Below are 19372 nucleotides of genomic sequence, written 5' to 3'. Positions count from 1 at the left end.
GTGCTATTTGCTTGAGTTAATGTGCTTTATTAAGCATAAGTTTTGCTGCTTTTACAAATTTGATTTCTCTTTATCAGACCGCCAGTATTTCAACAGCCTGTCATATTCCTTGGAGCAGATGTAACCCATCCACCAGCTGGAGATGGAAAAAAGCCTTCTATTGCCGCAGTGAGTAAATTGTGGAATGATCTTTAACCCCTGCTCTCTCCTGCTGCTCAGCTGTAATGCATTTTATTACTTTCACTTCTTTTGCGGTTCATTTTTTCAGATTGCCTAATCATAGTAGTATAAAAGATTTTTTTGCAAGTATCTCATGAAACTTTGGAGAGCTTGCTCTGATACTAATTACTTAAAAGTGTGTATTGGCTTGTAAAATACCTGAACTGCTAATACACAGAGGAGCTTTTCCATTAGCTGATATTTAACAGCAACCTGTAATAAGGTGGTGCATGTTTAAATCTGCTTTTTCAGCAGTTAAAATGTTAAGAATTTATCCATTACTGATGGGGAACTAAGCTGGCTCAGTTGTGGTTTTGGGGAATTCAGGCTTCCTGATAACACAAAATGTGCAGTAATCGCTTGAAAATGTGCTCCTTAAATACAGGAAACGGCCTTTGATTATGTCAAGCGCCTGTAATGTTTGCTCTGGCTTATTTAATAATGAAGATCTTCGGTGACAGTATGTGCAGCATCTTAGCCTGTGGTGTTAAATGAACAAGTAACTGTTTTAAGAAGTTACACATATATGGCCAGGGAAAAGCATGTGGAGATGTGCTTAGCTGTGATTGCTGACATAGGGAATTTGGAATCTTTTTTGATTGTTTTTTTGAGTCCCGCACTACTTTAACAAATTTTTATTTTTTTTTCAATATATGAATAGTAATTTTTTACAATATATGAATATTTCATAAATACAAAAATCCCTTCCCTTGGCGAGCGGTGTCTGTTTGGTGTGGATATTTCTGTGGTGCCTCACCATCTGAGTTCTAGAGATTCATCCACATTGTCCCAGAAGGGGACTCTGTCTTCAGGAGTTCAAATTGCTGCAGTCCAAACTAAATCGATGGTTTCACGTCCATGCTCTGGAAGCATATTTGGGGGTTTTTAACTGTATGTAGGTGCAAATAGGAAATTAGTCTTCTAGATTTAAAATAAGCTTCCCGTTTCAACAGGATATGTTACCACACGCAGACTAAACTGAAAGCTCTTTCTAAGCATATTATGATTTTGACTACATCTTTGCTAGGTCAACCGCTTAGTTTACAAGGTACTGTTAAAAAGGTAGTGCAGTTATCTTCATGAAATATCTTTAATAAAGTGTTTCTCAGTTTGGTTTGATACTGAGCATTTTTTCAACAGGTTGTAGGAAGCATGGATGCTCATCCTAATCGATACTGTGCCACTGTTCGGGTCCAGCAGCACCGCCAAGAAATCATCCAAGATTTGGCCGCCATGGTCAGGGAGTTGCTTATTCAGTTCTACAAATCAACTAGATTTAAACCAACTCGTATTATCTTCTACAGAGATGGTGTTTCTGAGGGGCAATTTCAACAGGTTATATTTTTCTTTTTGTGAAAGATTTTGATAAAGTGGTTTTCTGGTAGTAATGTAGTGTTATGTAGTTGGAGTTACAAAAAGAAGTACAGCCTTAATAAATTTGTTGGATTCTAACCAAGCAGAGCAGGGAAAGTGTTTTCAGCTTTATTTTAATACTTTTCCACTTTAAAATACTTCCCTTTGCAAAATTATAAATGATAAAGTATAGGTTTAGCACTCGAGCTATGTTAAATATCTGTGACCTGTTAAAGGTGTATTAGTCAAACTGTAACCCCTAACTGTAAACTGAACTTGGACAGTAAAGAAAAACTAAGCGTAAGCTAATTTTTCTTACTTTTTAACCAGGATTAATAAATGCAGTATTTTCACGCTGTCACTTCTAATTCATTCCGATAAAATTCAGCAAATACTTTGTGTATTTATTTTGTTTACTTACAAGTATCATATTTCATGAAATAGTTTCCTGTATATTTTAAAGATATTTACATATGCTTTCCTTTCCAGTATCTTATACGTAAATTAAAAGATAACAGAATTTAGTCAGCTTCTCAAAATCCAAGGGGCAGGGAATAATGTCACTTAGTAAACTTGAATTAATAATATTATCTTTGTACGAATTTCTTTTTTGCATTTATCACTGTTTTTCACTAAACTTTGAATTCATAATTAACCCAAATCCCAAATCCATTGCTTTTTGTTTTATTGCACTTCCCTTTCTCTTCTTTTTATGGATGCCTGTAGTCCTGCGTGAAACTTCACAGAGCTGGGAAGGAGCATGCAGTTGAGCAATTCTGGATTTTATCCCTTGTACTAGCCTGAAAAATAATTAGGCTGGTTTATATTCAACCTTATTAAATGTTCATTTGTATTTGGCAGTTAAAAAGATTTTGACATACAGCTTATTAGTCCAAGCCTCATGCTTGGAGCTGAACAAATATGGAACCAGCTCTCGCCTGGCTCAGAAAACTGGTGATCTAATTTGTTCTCATTAAGTGAAGAAATTAAGGTTTGATCCTGCATGCTTTGACATCTCATTACTCTGAGTGACAATGCAAGAAGTAACATGATAAATAAGAGTAATTCGTAGATAAATAAGAGTTATTAGTAAGATAGCTATCTTTCATATTTATCATGTATCTTTTATGTTTATGATTCAGGTTCTCCATCATGAATTGTTGGCTATCAGAGAAGCATGCATTAAACTAGAAAAGGATTACCAGCCTGGAATTACATTTATAGTTGTGCAGAAAAGGCATCACACCAGACTCTTCTGTACTGATAAAAATGAACGGGTATGTGACCGGCCAGTATCTAGCAGGCAGCCAGGTTACCTATTACTGCTTATTTAAGCAGCAAGAGACTTGTTTGTAGAACTACATAACATAGCGGGTGAGATCTTTCTACCTGGAAAGGTAAACCTTCATTTTCTGTCCCATATAATAAATGGGTAAGAAGCTTTTACGAAACATCGGCAGGATGTGCCGTTCAACAAGTGTGCCCATCCGTTTTTAAGTTCATCAATGCTTTCAGCTTTCTTTTCATTTTTTTTTTTCTTTACTGTCTCAAGATCCTCGAGGGTTGAGGCTCATCTGAGTAGTGTAGGGCTTATAATGTCAGTGTCTGGAAGTTACCTCTGGCACTCTTTGTTGTAAATGGTGATCTGTTTAGCATTCCCAACACACTTTAAAGGCATGTTCCATCTGATTCTAGAACTAGTAAATTCACTGGTTCGGTTGCCATTGACTACAGAGTGACTCTTGGGTTACTAGCTGAGGTGTAGACACTGAAATTGTTGGGTAAGGTGAACCCTAAACTTTGAGAATACTTTCTTTTCCATTAATGCTACTTCTAAGGGATCTTGGGTGTCTAATGTCTTAGGCACGTGGAGTTCAGTTTGGGCATATCAAGTGTCACAACATTTGTAGCGTGTGTTTGTAGTACTGAACATCTCAGGTTTTTAGAAGTGTTTCATAGTCACTATTGTATCTATGTGAAGTACATGTAGAAATACTTGATTCCACCTTTCTGCATGAGAGGAGACTCCCCAAGTCTGCTAGGATGGAGTCATTGCTGTAAATTAAGCGTTCACAATGGCAAACCTCTGCTCACAGATGGGGTTTCACGTTCTTTTTCCTTCTGTCAGGCTTCTCTGCATGAGCACTTGAAGCCCGCAAGGCTTCAGGACAGTAATTGATAACTTTTAATGCTGACACGCAGGTGGTTCTTTTATTGATGAGATGCTATGATTATAGTTGTCAAATTGTCTTAAAGAGTATTTTTAAGTTCTGCTTTGAGGGAAAGTGTTTTTGAGGGAAGAAGAGGCCTGTCTTACCTGAAAGAGGACAATCCATAGTTGTATAACCAAGAAGTGCAGAGGAATAACCTGTCCTGGAATGGGAAGATGAAAAGAATTTGACAAATTAGTTAAGAGGAAATTCTTTTATGTTAATTAGCAAGTCTTTGTAGGTAACTTCTAAGAAGATTTCGCAGCTCATCTTTTCTTTTTATTTCCCCCTTCTGTAGTAGAGACACTCCAGATTTTCAGTTGAACGAAAGTTCAGTTTTGCTCACTCTTTTTCGACTTTCTGCTTTTTACAGATTTTTTTCCCTTTTGTTTTTTCCTTACTATACAGCTGAGAAGAAAATACTTGGTGTGCCTTGCTATATTTGCATTTTCTTTTCACACAGGTTGGAAAAAGCGGAAACATTCCTGCTGGTACCACAGTGGACACAAAAATCACCCATCCATCAGAGTTTGACTTTTACCTCTGCAGTCACGCTGGTATTCAGGTACAGAATTTTGTGTGGGATGGTAACTCGCAAAGGTAACGCTGGCTGTTGATATTTCCTGTTGCGTTCTTTGCACAGGAGACAAATGGTACAACTTCCATCTCTGTATTTCAGCTTTTCATGCCATCGACAGTGCTCTTCTGTCATCGTTAAAATCTAAAAGAAATAATAAACAGTTAGGAAGCACACCCTGTGCATTTAATTTATTGTGCTTCCCTCCTGTCTGTGTACCACTTTGAATAGTAGCGAGGTGGTTGGACTATTTTATACAGCTGCCTCTTGCATCGAGTTCTCTAGAAATGTGCATCCAGTTCCTAGGAAGCAACGGATCACATTTAGATAGCCCCGTTGTGGTTTCGCAGTTCCTTTGATTTCTTCTTCCAAGTCAGGAATAGAAGCTATTAAACAACAGTACTGAAAGTCAAAATGTAATAGTCCTCGAAAAAAGCATACTCAACAGGGGCATGAGTTAGATTGCTGTTAGCTCTTAATGTTTTACCTAAAGTTACTTTATGTGATGGCTTTTTGTCAGATCTTAAGTTTCACAAGATGAAAGTGCATTTCAATAAGATAATTTAATTTCAGTAACAGGGATGAAATTCTAGAAAATGTAAGCTAACCAAAAGTGAAAACAGATTACTTATATGGGGAGCGAGACAGGAGGGCGTTTGCCTTTTTTAAAGGAATAATTTGCTGAAGTATGTAGAATTGTTCACACGTGGGTTTTGAGGCAGTGGCTGGTTATACTGCAATTCATTTGCGGGGGGGGGTGGGGGGTGGGAAATTTCAAGACGTATTTTTGAAATGCTGATGTCCTGTGTGATCTGCCTTCAGGGAACAAGCAGACCTTCTCATTACCATGTCCTCTGGGATGACAATCGTTTCTCTTCAGATGAACTGCAGATTCTTACCTATCAGCTGTGTCATACATACGTACGTTGTACTCGTTCTGTTTCCATCCCTGCACCAGCATATTACGCGCACCTGGTTGCCTTCAGAGCCAGGTATCATCTGGTGGATAAAGAGCACGATAGGTGAGTTGCATAGTTTTGAATTATTACAGAATTTGAAAGGAAGTGGGGGGTGTTAATTCTGGGGTCAGTGTTGTCTTCAGTTAGCAGTTTGAAGGTAAATTTGATCTTACCTCTGAATTATATTGTGGGAAAAAAGCAGAAGATGCTCCCGTAAGCTTCGGCACTATTTTTCTGTTTCAGAATTTCAGTGGTGTTTTAAGGGTAACAAACTTTTTGACTGTTCTGTTCAGAAGAAATGAATGATGTGAAAACGTGCGAGGAGAGGCAGATTTAAATAGGGTTTCTCTCCCCCCGACCCTCTTTTTTTGTTTTTGCCCCCCACCTCCCTTCTCTTTCAGTGCTGAAGGAAGCCACACTTCCGGTCAGAGTAATGGCAGAGATCATCAAGCACTTGCTAAAGCAGTTCAAGTTCATCAGGACACGTTGCGCACTATGTACTTTGCTTGACATGTTTTAATGTTTAGCAACTCAGTACAGTACAGAGTTGGATTCACGTGAGACCAGCTGCACTTAGACCAACAGTTGCCCAAGCTACAGTGACAGCCAGCAATGAGTGATGCATCTTAAATTTTTTTCTTTCCCATTTGCAAGAAAGCCTTCCGTCCAGAATTTCAGACTTGATTATGAACTACATTCTTGTACCAAACCCCACTATTGTTGGAAATGTGGTTTGCCAAAAACCTCTAAGCTGCTTGGTATAAAACAGACCCAGATTTTGTAATTAAGTCAAGAGCTGTGATCTCAGGGCTTATGGGGAAAAAAAACCCCAACAACCCAACCCACAAAACTCCTCATTCAGTTTGCTATTCATTGAAATGCTTTTAATAATTTGGAAAAGGTCTAATTCATACTGAGGTTTGATGGGCTAAAATGCTGTGAATTAGCTTTTACTACAAAGGAAAGCAAAGCATTTTTTGACTATTTATGAAGTCTTGATTATTCTAGATGCATTTACGAAATTTTATTTTCAAAAAAAGAGTAACAAAATTCTGGTTTTCAACTGTCTTATAAAGATTATTCTCTGTGTGTCTAAGGGCAAATGTATTTTCTGAAGCTTGTTCTTGAATGTTTTTTATTGTGCTGCATTTGAAAACGTTTTTCATAGACTAAAGAATTTTAAAAAAGAATCGACTTGTACCTAAGCTTTTAATAGGTCCAGTTAGATTGGCAAAGGAAGATGTGCCATTTAAAAAAAAAACAAATTTGTAAAGAATTTTTTTTAAATCATACTGACAGCTAACTTTAGAATTTGTCATACAGGACTGTGACATTTACTTTCCAAAGTCTCTAAAGAATACGGGTCTGTGGTGATAAATACAGTACAATCCTTTTTCACTGTTTGAGTTAATGTAAATTTTATATATGTTTCACAGTATTAATGTGATAGACTAGATGCTATTATTTATTTTTATTTACTAAGGAGTGCTCGCTCATTATACGTCTGTTAACATATCAAAAATGCTTTGGATTTAGAAATTAAAACCTTATCGTGGGGACATTACTGCTCAAATGCAAAAATATGCAATTGACTTTGAGAGTTCAGAGATACATACAGTGTATATTGTGTAGCTTGTGATTTGTAGAAAGGCTTTTTAAGCATGCACGCAACATGGCAGGTTCTTCCTGTGCAGTTCACAGACGCACACAAGACCAACATTCTACATTCCTTCAAGCACAAAACAATTGTATTTTATTTATATGTTGAATATTGGTAAAGCGGGAGCTCTAATAGAGGAGAGTGGCTCACTGTTTGTAATTTAGACAAAAGTCAGAGAATCTATGCAGTAAAGATAAATCTTAGGAAACTGAAGTTTACTTATGAAGAGAGGTGAAACTTTCTTCATTATGCATAAGGTAAATAGTAAATGTGAGAGTTTTGCCGTTCTCTTAGGAGAAGCATTAATTAAAGCTGATAATTAATAGACAAACGCTTCTGTTAGTTTGCACACTGGATTCATAAAAAAAACCCATAATACATATGTAAACCATTGCACTAATTATGATGCCACAAGCAGGTTTAGAAGAAAATGGGAAAAGCCCAGGAAACTGGTTTATGCTGGCTTGATGTTGTTTATTTTTTCATCAGATAACTGAAATAACATGCTAAGAGGCAGGTTTTAAAAATTTCATTCTCTTCCACTGATTCATTTGGCTTCGTCCTTTCTCTTTTTCTCTTAGCAGGTGCGCGGTCACTGTTCTGCATAATTTACCTCTAGCCACTGAGACGGGCAAGTAGCTTTAACCAATACGGAGGTCTGTGCCATATAGCAGATAGACTATAACTGGTTGCTGTGGAATAAGCTAGAAAACGCCCAACTTTTGCTGCAGAAAGAGTTTTAGGTACATAACTCTGTGCAAGTTCAGATCTTCACCTTGTAGCAGCATGTTGGTTGTCGGTGGTGTTTAGGCGAAGTAACAATGTAAAACCTATTAATAGATTAATTGTATTTGTATTATATTAATTTGGTGATGAGGCTGCTGGGTTAGATTTTATTCTTGATCACAGTTATGTAAATCCACTTTTTAAATTACGCTGGTATAACAGAAAGTAAATTCCAGGTCGCGTTGTCTGTCTTTCTGTGTTCCAGCCAGGTTGTGCATACCTCCCTTGCAGTACTGCTAAACTGCGAACCCTTTCCACAGTGGGTGTGTTGCACTTCTCAGTGCGTTTGCTTGAAAGGGTTCATATTGCAGTGAAAATTTTAATTTGGCAGAGTTTTATATAAGAATTATTTTTTTATATGAATTATTCTTAACAAATTCAAAGATCAACCATTTTAAGATGCCATTTTAGTTTATTTGCTGTTCGTTATGCAGAGACCTCTTGGATGTGAAATTCATCCTCCTCTTTCCTCTCTGTGCAGATCGGGAATAAATGACTTAGGTGGTCAGATGAGGCGAGGGGGGTAGAATCTGTCTTGACCTCAAATCTTATTTCAGAAGCAAACTGTGGGACTTTGCTGTGTCCTATTTAGGATGTATTTTGGGGGTTGGAGTAGTTGTTGCAGCTCCTTTTTGTGAGAAAAGGAGTATTAGGTGGACCCTTAATCTGAGAGTAGCTGTTGTTTGTGTATCCTCTTGGAATAAACAGAAATTTTGTGTAGCTTTCCTTCCCTGAGCATGAAGAACTTGGGATGGTTATATTCATTTCAGGCTAGGGACGTTTTTACCTTTTACAGATCTTTTTAAGCCTTCTAATACAGCTAATTCTTGATGGCTTGATTTCTCCTTCTGTTCCCATCCCCTCCCACCCTCCCGTGAGTGGTGAATTGGTGAATAATTTGAAGTTTATTTCTAAAAAACCCTGTTGACCAATTATATACTTTGAAAAGTCCAGCAGCTATCTTTCTGGGAATATTTTAATAAAAACTATTCAAAAATGTCTCCTGTCCAAAAAAAGCCACCACGAACGCCTAAACCTCTGCTTTTGGGTTTTTTCCTCCCTTACCTCCCACACGTCTGGTAAGAACATCATCTCAGGTAAACACAAAGCTCACGGTGACTGTATCTCGCACACATTCCTGCTGTTGAAGTCACAGTTGAGGCAGACAGTTATAACCACTAAGTCACTATGCAGCTCAGGTCAGCAGTAACCAAATGTCCATTACCCTCTGGCAGCTGGGGTTGGGTTTCTTTTCTCCTTCAGCCTGCGCAAAGGAGTTTCGTGACTCCCATTGTGAAAGAGTGCTGGGCTGGACCTCATCCCTTGCCTTCCTCTTCCTCTCCATTACGTTCCTGGCAATGACCTTTTGCTTGAATTCGGCCATCAGTGCAGGTGGTCCTGGTGCTCAGCAGTCTGAAAACTGAGTAACTGCACCCCAGTGACAAAAATCTCTCATTCCTGTTGCAGGCAGGAGCAGTGTGATGGACAGACTGACCGCTGCCAGTACTGCAGTATTTCTTTTGTTTTCAAGAAGTGTGCGTAAGACATGAACAGATACTAATGAATCGCTGGCTATAGATTAGTTTTTTCTGAGGTTTTTTTTTAATGGAAATGGTAACACTGTTGAAACAAAAATACTCAAAGTTCAGGGAGGCTCAGACTTGGCTGGGCAGGTCCCCACGCAGTCTCGGCTTGCTGGACCTGCTTTGGGCAAGGGGCCGGACCAGAGATCTCCAGAGAGCTGTTCCAAAACATGATTCTGGGGCAACCCCCCGAAAACCAGCAGCAGCAGCACTAAGTGTGCAATGCTTCTATTGGGAAGTGGAAAATAGTATCAAGAAACATAAAATACTTGTTGTCTTTTCTTAAAATAATGCAATAATTAGGTTTGCTTGGTTTTGGAAATTTATGCTGAATAGAACAGTGTGTCTGCTCCACCTCTTCTAGCACCTAGGAAACAGCTGATCCTGTTAGGAGGATCATTAGGAGGAAATGTCCTGTTGTGAAATGTTGGATGTAGGTGGATTTGTTTCTGCCTTTATATGAGTTTGGCATTCAAGATAGCCCTATGCAATCTCAACACTTTAGTTTGTATATATGCACTGATGTATGGAGTGAGGTGGCTTGTTTCTGTTGGAACTCCTCAGTTTGGCTTGGTTTGGTTTAGAATATATCGGCAACCGTATCGAGTTTGCTGAATTACAGTCAATGATCTTACATGTTACAGAAGCTTTGGCACATTCATTTCTTCATTTCTAGATTTGTCAGGGTTTGGGTGAGTTTGTTGTTTACTGCGGTTGTTAGGGAAAAGTGTTGTGTCTTAATCTGCTGGAGCCAGTGTGGAAGATTTACAGTAAACTTATGTTTAAAACAAGAAATCCATAATAAATACTTTTGATCTTCATCCAGGCCCCCAGGCAATGTTCCCTCGTTGTGAAAGTTTAGTCTTAATTCTGTCTCCGACAGAGGCTTGCAGGAGTTACTGATGATTTTTAAGATGTCTTGTTTGCATGTTAGTGGATCATTTTTATAACTAAGATGAGATAATATTTCCACAAGGATTTTAAATTTAAACTGTTGAAGGGTAGGTGTGGGGGTTTAGGGGTTTGCGTGCTCGGGTTACTTTCTGGAAAGATTGACATTTCTAATAGAGTTGTTTCGGAAGCTTTTATCTGCAAGTCATATGTGTACATGCACCATCGATGAGATACAAGATTGTGATCTGGGGGGCTTTGCGCATTGCTGCCAATGCTGTTCGCTTCACTGCAGCGGCAGACTCCTCAAATACAGTGGTCACGTGCATCCTGCCTGTAGAAACTCCAGTCTTTCTCAAGCCAGTGAATCTCCAAAATACAGCTAACACCGCCCCAGCCAAATGTAGCGGGTCGTTATAGGGTTGTTTTAGTGTGCGTGCAAAATGTTTGGTTTTGAGGAAGAATATTCATTATCTGAAGTGCAAACAGGTTGGTTCTGCAGGTCATGTTTGCTCAAGACTACAAGTACTAGAAATGTGGAGCTGAGACCTTGGGAGGTGTAGATGGACATACTTGCCTCTTGACGTAATCCAGTAAGCATCTCTGGTGGCATAACCAACCCATAAAGGACATTTATTTTTTTTTTTTTTGAAGAAACCTTACACATGAAAGAAAAGAATGTAAAAAAGTTCTCAGTATTTTTCACACTCAATACCAGTGTAATAAAAACACTTTTTTTCCTTTTTTTTTAATACTGTTTTCCTCCAGTAGCATCTCTCCTTGTGTATTTGTCCTGGTGGTGTGGCTTTTTCAATTTCTAATGCAGGGAAGTACGTTTGTTGTTTTTTTTTACTTTTATATTACATTTGGTAGTATGATTCTTGATGCATACATGCAGTCTTTTCTAAGGAAAACTTCAAGTAGAAGGTAATTGCACTGATTATTTTTTTTTAACTCCCTTTTTACTGTAAGACTTCTTTTTTGCATCTGCTGTTGCTATTTGAGAATACTGTAAATAGTGCTGTGTATAGCAAATACTGAAATGCTGTGGACACCATTCCTTGTTGTTCTTGTATTTTCTTTGGAAATCTGCCATATTTTACAGTATTGAGATAGGAGCTTTGGGTTTAAGTGTTATACTTTTCTGTTTGCGTTATGGTATGAATCCAAGGGCAGAGTTGCTTTATTACAGTAGAAATATTTAGGGTTTGTCTGAATTTAAAAAAATATTTCTTCCTTCTCTCCTCTATGCTCATTTTTCCCACACCATAAAGATACAAAGACAGTTTTTAAGCTGCCAATGTGCTTGTTGTCTGTGCAATGTTCAAATGCCAGTCTTTGATACCACTTTTAGACGGCTGATAGCATTAACGTAATATCCAGACTATCAACTCTAGCTGTCACGCATTTTCCTTGCTTCTTCCAGTATCTGATTCTTGTGTCATATATGAAGAAGAACTGGTCGGTGTGGCACAACTCGTGGAATAGTAGGGATTTGGGATCCAAGTTACAATGTCTTGCTCTCTGTCTCTCCATGGGTGTGGGACTCTCAAGTGCAGTAGATGTTTTAGTGCTCTGAACTAAGGAATAGTGTTGCCTCTCGGATTGCCCACATGAGGAAACCATCGATCTCCTCTCCATCAGTAATTGCCTTTTGCTTCTGTAACTCTTAGGGACAGGAGACCCCCAAACTCCAGCCCCATCTAGCATTAGGATGTGAAACAGCCACGTTTTGCCTCCTCTTTTCGAGGGTTGATGACTGGAAAGATGCATTCCTCTGAGATGGTCTTAATCTGAAGGCTACGAGGGTTGGTTTTCTGTGTGCTTGGTGTGGCGCGTAGTCCATTTTTTCTCTCATTTCATGTGTTTCACTTCCTTTTTCTGTGTTGTTTCTTTGCCTACAGTGTTAATATGAATGTAATGGCTTGGCCAAATCTCTACAAAATGTGGTTTTGTAATGCTTTTTAGTTAGCAAGCAGATGCAGTTAAAGGCTACCTCCTGTATCCTCTGCAGATGACTTTAATTTTTAAAGTGAACCTACTACTAAGCAGCCAAAATGCTCCCAAACAAACTGTATTTTTACTGTGGTGTTTTCTTGCTGGAGAACTAGCAGTGCCATACTGTGATCTTGGGTAGCTGCTTGTCGCTCCTTCTGTCTTCCTGAGGCGTAGCCGTGGCTTGTGTTGATGCATGGTATTAAGAAGGTATCGGAAGTGGCAAGGCAGGTCGCACAGCGGGCACGTTGGCTGTTGCGCGGGGTTGCTTGAGAGCAGTGACTCTCTCTACCTGTCCCTTCACTTGCTGAGTTTCTATACTGTTGTTTCCAAATGAAAAAGGTTTTCGTACTTTAGGCATTGGTTGAAAAAGGTCATGCTTTCACCGAAAATGACATGAAGGTGCTTGAAATGTATTTTGAATCTGAGGCAAAAATTGTGTATTTGAATATTTTTTTAACGTATTTTTTTAGAGAAGTTGACTTGAGACTAACAGTAAAAATACTATATTCCCTGCTCAGATCACGATAAACTTTTAAATGGGGGGGGGGAACCCAAAACAAAACACCAAAAACCAACCCCAAACTTGAGTATATTCATATTGTGAATATTTGGTGTCAGTTATGTGCAAAGCCTTGGCTGTAACTCAACCTTGAAATAAGCACACGGGGACTAAAGGTGCTTTAAATAACCTGAAGTGAAACTGTAGAAAACTGTGTTAACAGATCATACTTTGTTTACAATGAATCCAAACAAGCTTCCTCATTTTATAATTAACCACTCTGCTGACAGAAATACTACCTGTTTAAGCACAAGGCGCTGGTGTGCTTTCATAGCATTGTTATGGCGGGGGGGGTATTGAAAAGTAACTGGGCTTTATGCTACAGATGTTGGCATCTCCAAAGCAGGTTTGCTGGGATGATACGCTCCCTGCAATTTCATCATCTTAATCTTGGAGTGTAGACACTAATGGAGCCTGTTGATGGCAGGGAGGATGGCTGAAGTTCTGACTTTCTGGAAACCAATTCTTATGGAGCAATGGTGAGTGACTGAATAAATAAGCTCACTAATAAATGAACGGGGCAGAATCCTGAGAATTTTCTTCAGTTCTCAGTTATAATTTTAACAAAGCTCCCCACAGAAGTGTGAAGTACAGGGTTTTGCTCTTGGGGGAATGGCTGCTTTTCAGGAAATATTTCACTACATCTTACTACAGCTCCGTAGACACTATTGATGTTGCGGCCTGGAAGGGGTCTCACTGCGCAGGTGTGCTGAACGCACTTTTCCATGAGCGTATCCTTGTGAGGCGCCAAGAGGAATGTCGTGTGCTTTCTAGACTAAGTCTGCAAACCCAAATGAGCATTGGGAGGGAGCAAGGGGAGAGCCCTGTGCCAGATGCTTGTCATGCCTACCTAGAAGAGAAGTGCCATCTGTGCTACGCCAGCTACCCCGTCCCTTGTGGAGATAAGGGTGTGAGGGGAGATGTTTCCTTGCAAAACTACTAATTAAGCACGTGTTAAGGTGACAGTTAAATACCACTTTCTTGGGTTTTCTTCTGGCTTCCCTTTGACGGGCCCCGAGTGCAGCCAGAGCTGTGGCACAGCCCCTTGCAGAACCCCAGCCCACACATGTCCACTGGCCCCTTCCCCAGGAGGGGAGTATCGGTAGGCAGTTCCCTCAAGAGCTCTGCTTTCAGCCCTCCGCGTCAGAGGGGTTTGGACTTGGTTGGAGCAAGGACAGGGGTGTTCGCTGAATTTGGAGGTGCGAGAGGTTGGCGAGAGCTGGTCAAGGGAGTTTTGCAGGTGGCAGCGGTAAGGGAGTGGACCCACAGCACAAGATGAAGGCTGGCTCCTGCCATCTAAATATCCTCAAAAGAGTAACTGCTTTGAATTGGTCCATGCGTGGCCCCAACAGATGAATCTTAAAACTCCCTGTGGCTACTCTTCAACCAACCAGCCAGCCTACCTGTGTTGATTTAAGGAGCCTAGTATTTGCATTACAAATCCATATTAAAGGGCCTATTAATTTCGACGTGGTTTTGACGAGTGCACAGATTTTAGGTTCACCACCACCGCCTTTTGGACGTGCTGTTGTATCAGACTGCTTTAGTTTTGTTACTCCCCCACCCTTCCACCTTTAAGCACAACTGAAATACCTGCTGGAATAACTACTATGTAATCATCAGCAGGGGTTAAAGATATAAACTAACCTGGGAGCAACCCTAGGAATTCTCCCTGAAATAAAATTTTATGACTTTACCGGCCTTTTATAGTTTTTTCAGTGTGCTTGGCAAGTGTGAATTGTAAAAAGGTCAGCAAGCAAGCTTGGAAGTTGCTAATCCCTTGGCTGGTGCTCTCTGTATTTGCTTTGTTAGGTTAGATTTCCTGTGAAGGAAAAAAATAATATATTTAATGTGGATTCTATTCTGTGTTTTAACAGCTTTTCCTGTTTTTAAATCCACGAATAGAAGAAACTTCACTCGTGCCAGTATATGTAAGACTGTACGCTTTTGCCTGCCGTGTACTTAACTCAAAGCAGATCTGGTCTGTGCTGTACGGCACTCCAAAATCTCAGTTACTTGATCTTGTGCTGTGGGTAGGATCAAACCTATCATGTATCAACAGAACGTACAAACAGGTTTGTTTCTAGATTTCACCAAAGTTAATTCTGCATCAGCTGTGAGAAGCTCAGATCCTATTGTTTCTGTGCTGTAGAAGAATAAGGTAGATTGACCCTAATTTTGTTGTTCCTGGTGTGTTTTCTCATGGAGCTTAGCAAGACTGAGCCCTTAAGTTGCTCATCTCATTTACAAGTGACAACTTTGTAATTTTATTTTGAAGTAAATAACATGTCTCTTAATTGCCTGACCGACTTGAATCTTTAACTGATCTTCATTTGTCTGTCAAAGTTGAACCCCCAGAATGTTTCCCACCAAGAGATTGTTGTGTTTTTCCAATTCTTTATTACCTGGGCTATGGGCAGTAATAATTTGAGTACATGGGCAGGGAAGTGTTAGATGTGATATACTTTTCTTTAACTAAGTTTACTTAAGGACTAACCAGTCGACCAAAAGCAAGGCATTTTTTCGGGGGGGGGGGGGGGGGGGGGGGGGGCGGGGAAAGAAAGAAAAGGAGAAAAAACCCAACAAAACCAGAAATGAACAAACCTAAACCAAGCAAACAAAAGGAATAAGTTTCAGAATTATATATCTTGGAAAATCAAATTAGGTGCAATGAGGACATATATCTGGCAAGTTATGTGCTATCCTGGAGAGTGTAACCACTTGTTTTCTATAATTTGATAAAATTTAGTAGAGATTTTTTTATACATATATATATGTGTGTGTGTGTATATCCATATGTGCCTATGTGTATACGCACACATACATTAGTGAAAGGAAAGCGGGACTGTTTATAAAAAATACAAAGACGGTATTTTGCTGGAAAGAATAAGCACAATTTCACTGGCTTCCACAGTACTGCATTAGTTTGTACAATCACAGAAACCGCAACGTTTAGGGCAGTTTGTAAGTAAAGATCCAGTCCCGGATTTCTGTGCAGCAAAGTGGTTAACTTGATCTCGAGAGGGTGAGATGGAAAACAGAATGTATTGATTAAATCCATATTGTTTTTCCTTTAATTTTGGTACACTGCAGATTTAACTGACAGCTGTTAAGATTTTAATCTTTTGTGTAATAGTTTTCCATTTTTTCTTATTTTTTATAAAATAACTGAAAAAGAGCCAAAAATTAGAAATTTGATATTGTAAACGTTCCCTTGAATCAAAAAGTTTTTATGACCATTTAAAGTTTGCTATTTTTTTTGAAAGAAAAACAAAAAGATGACGTTAAGGGCCTCATTTCAAGTGGTACTAAAAGTATGTTGAGTAGTTTGTATGTGTGTTGCATCTGTATTAAAATGTCTTGTGCTTGCAGTATATAAATGATGTAGTGCTGTTTGGGTAAGAGTAGCACTTGTAACGCAAAAAGCAGACGCAGAAATACCCGTGACTGACATTTAAATGCATCAGCGGCATTGTAGAATTTACCACATAGATTGTAAGCGTTGCTTCATGTTACTCGAACCATGAGGTTTCACGTAGGTGTGTGTATTTAAATACATTGTATGTATCTTGCTAAAGTAGTTTTAACACTTGCATGATGCTGTGTGGCAATGCCACTTTAAATTAAGCCTTAACAAACTGACCAATTTGTCTGATTTTTCTCAGAGTATGCAAAAATACTGTTTAATGAGAGTAGGATGTTCCTATAAAGCTAAACCAGTAGGAAAGACAGTCTTCTCACCTGAGAAATAAAGGGAAAACTGGTCGATCTGTATATACTGTGACTGACCTCTTTAGGCACTGGCTGTCACTGTTGCTCTGCAGAAACTGGGCTCTCGGGCATTCCTCTGGCAGCTTACCGAAAACAGGCTTTCTCAAATCTCAGCTTTATTTTGTTGTTGATGTTGTTGAACATGTTCTCCTCCCTCCCCCTGCTAGGAAATCTCTGCCTGAAGGAGGATTGTGATTTAACACTTAAATTTACATCCAAAAAAGCTGTTCTTGAGTTCTCTGCTTGCTTCAGATAGTGCCATCGTTTCCACTCTTATGACTGAATATAATCCTTAAAACATTTTAAATAGAGGCAAATAAAATGTTGGGGACCCAGCTTTCTTTTTTTTTTTTTTTTTTTTCCCGATTTGGATCTACCTCATTTAAACAGTTGGGTGCTATTTATTCAAATTGTCGATGAGATTGGCAGAAGCGACCAAACTGCGTGTGATGACTGACCTCTTCAGAGGCAGCATTCTGCAAACCAAAACCTCGGGGTTTATTGTTCAGAGACAACAATATTGTATTTGAGTTTTAGTCTTTGTGCCTTTGTGTTTTTTTCCCAGTGCATCACAATCAAAAGTCGTATTCTTAATTAAAAACAGCAAATGAATTTTAACCACAAAGTAGAAAAAAAAAAAGGCCATAAAACATAGTTTTAGAAAATTTTAAAATGTTTCTCAGTGTATCAAGTCATAAAATGTACAGTATCATAGCAGACCTAGGCAAAGATAAATACCCAGTAAAGAATTATTTGAAATGCAAAATCCCAACCCTAGATACATACATCTCGGTGTGTATCTATATATGCATATAATACACGCATACAGTACACAATTTTGTGTGTGTGTGCATGTATATATATAAAATGAAGGGATACACATGTAAGGGTAAGGGAATAAACTGTCATTGACTTTTCCACAATTTTGTATGTAACAGTTTACAACTATGTGTAAGTTTTTCTACTATGTGAACCTTTTTTACTTAAAAATAATTCCTTTTTGGAAGATTTTAAGTTGTGATATGCTATCATTTTTTGAAGTTTAAAAAAAAATAATGACTTTTTACCAGTACCTAATACAAAGGGGGAGTCTTTTTTCTGTAAAATTATATTTAGTGTAAAGAAAAAAAAAAATCTATAAATGGAATTTTAAAAGTGCTGACATTCCATCGTGACAGGACTTCAAAGATGTTTCCTAAGGCTTTCTGCTGCAGAGAGACCCGAACAAAAGGAAAATGCCTCTGTTAAATGTTTTTATAAAACTGCTCCATCAGGTCTATACTTAAGCTATATTTTCTAAAGCCTAATCATCCTTTAATATGCTGCATATAAATTATCAGCATGGTTGCACTTTCTCAATAATAATGTATGCCCTGCAATTGGCTCATGATAAGGACTTTAGTTTTTTAACAAAATGAATAGTACTTTGGGCAGAAGGTAATATTTATACAGGTACCTCAAGAAAAAAAAAAAAGCCTGAATATGCTGCATTTTGTTCCTTTAACATTTTTCATGTAGCATTTGTTTGCTTTTATTTTTTTTTTATTAGATTACTAGCTACCTGTTTTGCTTTGGGGGGACCCTGGTAGCATTTTAGACCATTGTTTTCTGTTGATCTCGTAGAATGTAGTATCCTCCCTTGGTTTCATGCAGTAGTTCAGGATGGGATTTGCCCTGCATTGTGTACGTGAGGGGGAGGGGGACCGTGAGGAAATACGCTTTATGTAGACGTCAGGAAAAGGATACTATATTTCTAAAACAGACAATACATGTTCCTAATTAAGTTTTGGTTTGGTGGGTTTTTTGGCTTGTACTGCTTTCTTGACTTTTTTTCTCAAATATGAGTGTGGAGAGGGGGAGCTTATTAACGGAGGAAAACCAAACTGACCAAATTTGCCCTGTCGGTCGATGTTTTGGGGGTGATGGAGAAGCGGTGGGACATGGGCTCGGCCACGCTGTGTGCCAGATTGCCCAAATGCTGGCTTTGGTAAGAGTTGTGTCCCATGTCGGAGCAGGATCCATCCTGCTCTGGCCGCTTGCTAGTGTGGGTGCGTTGTCTACTTCTTCATTTCCGAGTCAGTAAAAATCTAAAAATGTGCAGAGATGGGGAGTTTCTTTGTTGAGAACCGTTGAAGGAAGCTTCAAAGGCTGTGAAATTGAGCATTTATTGTCATGTTTTTAAGCTTAGGTGGGTCCTTTTCCAAGTTTGTTTTACAGCTTGCAAGGTAAAATAGTTTGCACTACTTTTGCAATAAACTCATGAAAAACCTAACAGTTTCTGTTTTGGTTTCTTACTGTATATATACAACTAATACTAAAGATTTAGCATAGTGTTTTTCACCTCAAAACATAAGTCTTCTAACAAGCTCAGAATGCTGTAATTCCTGACAAAATAATGATGTGAATGATATTTTATAAAGTTATTTTGTATGGTGTCAATTTTGTTTTGCCTCATAGTATGTCAAGAAAATAAAATTCCTCATCTTTACAAGCTTTTGTTTGATGTCTTTTTATTGAATTTGGCCATTTTCTGCAGTTACTTGTGCACTGTGAGACTGGTTGGGTTTTTTCCCTGTGAGCACACAAGGGGATGTATTTATAGCCTTAACATTTTTCCATAGTGAGTATAGAGAATCAGAGATGCATAGAATTATTTAGGTTGGAAAAGGCCTTTGAGATCAAGTCCAACTGTTAACCCAGCACTGCCAAGTCCACCACTGAACCATGTCCCTAAGCACCACATCTACACATCTTTTCAGTACCTCCAGGGACGGTGACTCAACCACTTCCCTGGGCAGCCTGTTCC

General features: G+C 38.8%; 1 protein-coding gene across 3 annotated transcripts in view; it reads left to right on the top strand.

Moving 5' to 3' along the window:
* Nucleotides 1-19057, top strand: part of AGO2 (argonaute RISC catalytic component 2) — a 64947-nt gene extending 45890 nt beyond the window's left edge. For all 3 annotated transcript variants that reach the window (XM_055799111.1, XM_055799110.1, XM_055799112.1), the window contains 6 exons: nt 78-168; nt 1360-1554; nt 2715-2849; nt 4246-4347; nt 5182-5381; nt 5720-19057. In XM_055799111.1, the coding sequence (XP_055655086.1) occupies nt 78-168; nt 1360-1554; nt 2715-2849; nt 4246-4347; nt 5182-5381; nt 5720-5828 (832 nt within the window). In that variant the 3' untranslated portion in view covers nt 5829-19057. The remainder of the gene's footprint in view (nt 1-77; nt 169-1359; nt 1555-2714; nt 2850-4245; nt 4348-5181; nt 5382-5719) is intronic.
* The last annotated feature ends 315 nt before the right edge of the window (nt 19058-19372 follow it).

The sequence above is a fragment of the Falco peregrinus genome, chromosome 3 (genome assembly GCF_023634155.1).
Source record: "Falco peregrinus isolate bFalPer1 chromosome 3, bFalPer1.pri, whole genome shotgun sequence".
Taxonomy (NCBI): Eukaryota; Metazoa; Chordata; class Aves; order Falconiformes; family Falconidae; genus Falco; species Falco peregrinus.
Note: the sequence above shows the minus strand (reverse complement) of the source record. Positions and strands in the feature narration are given on the sequence as shown.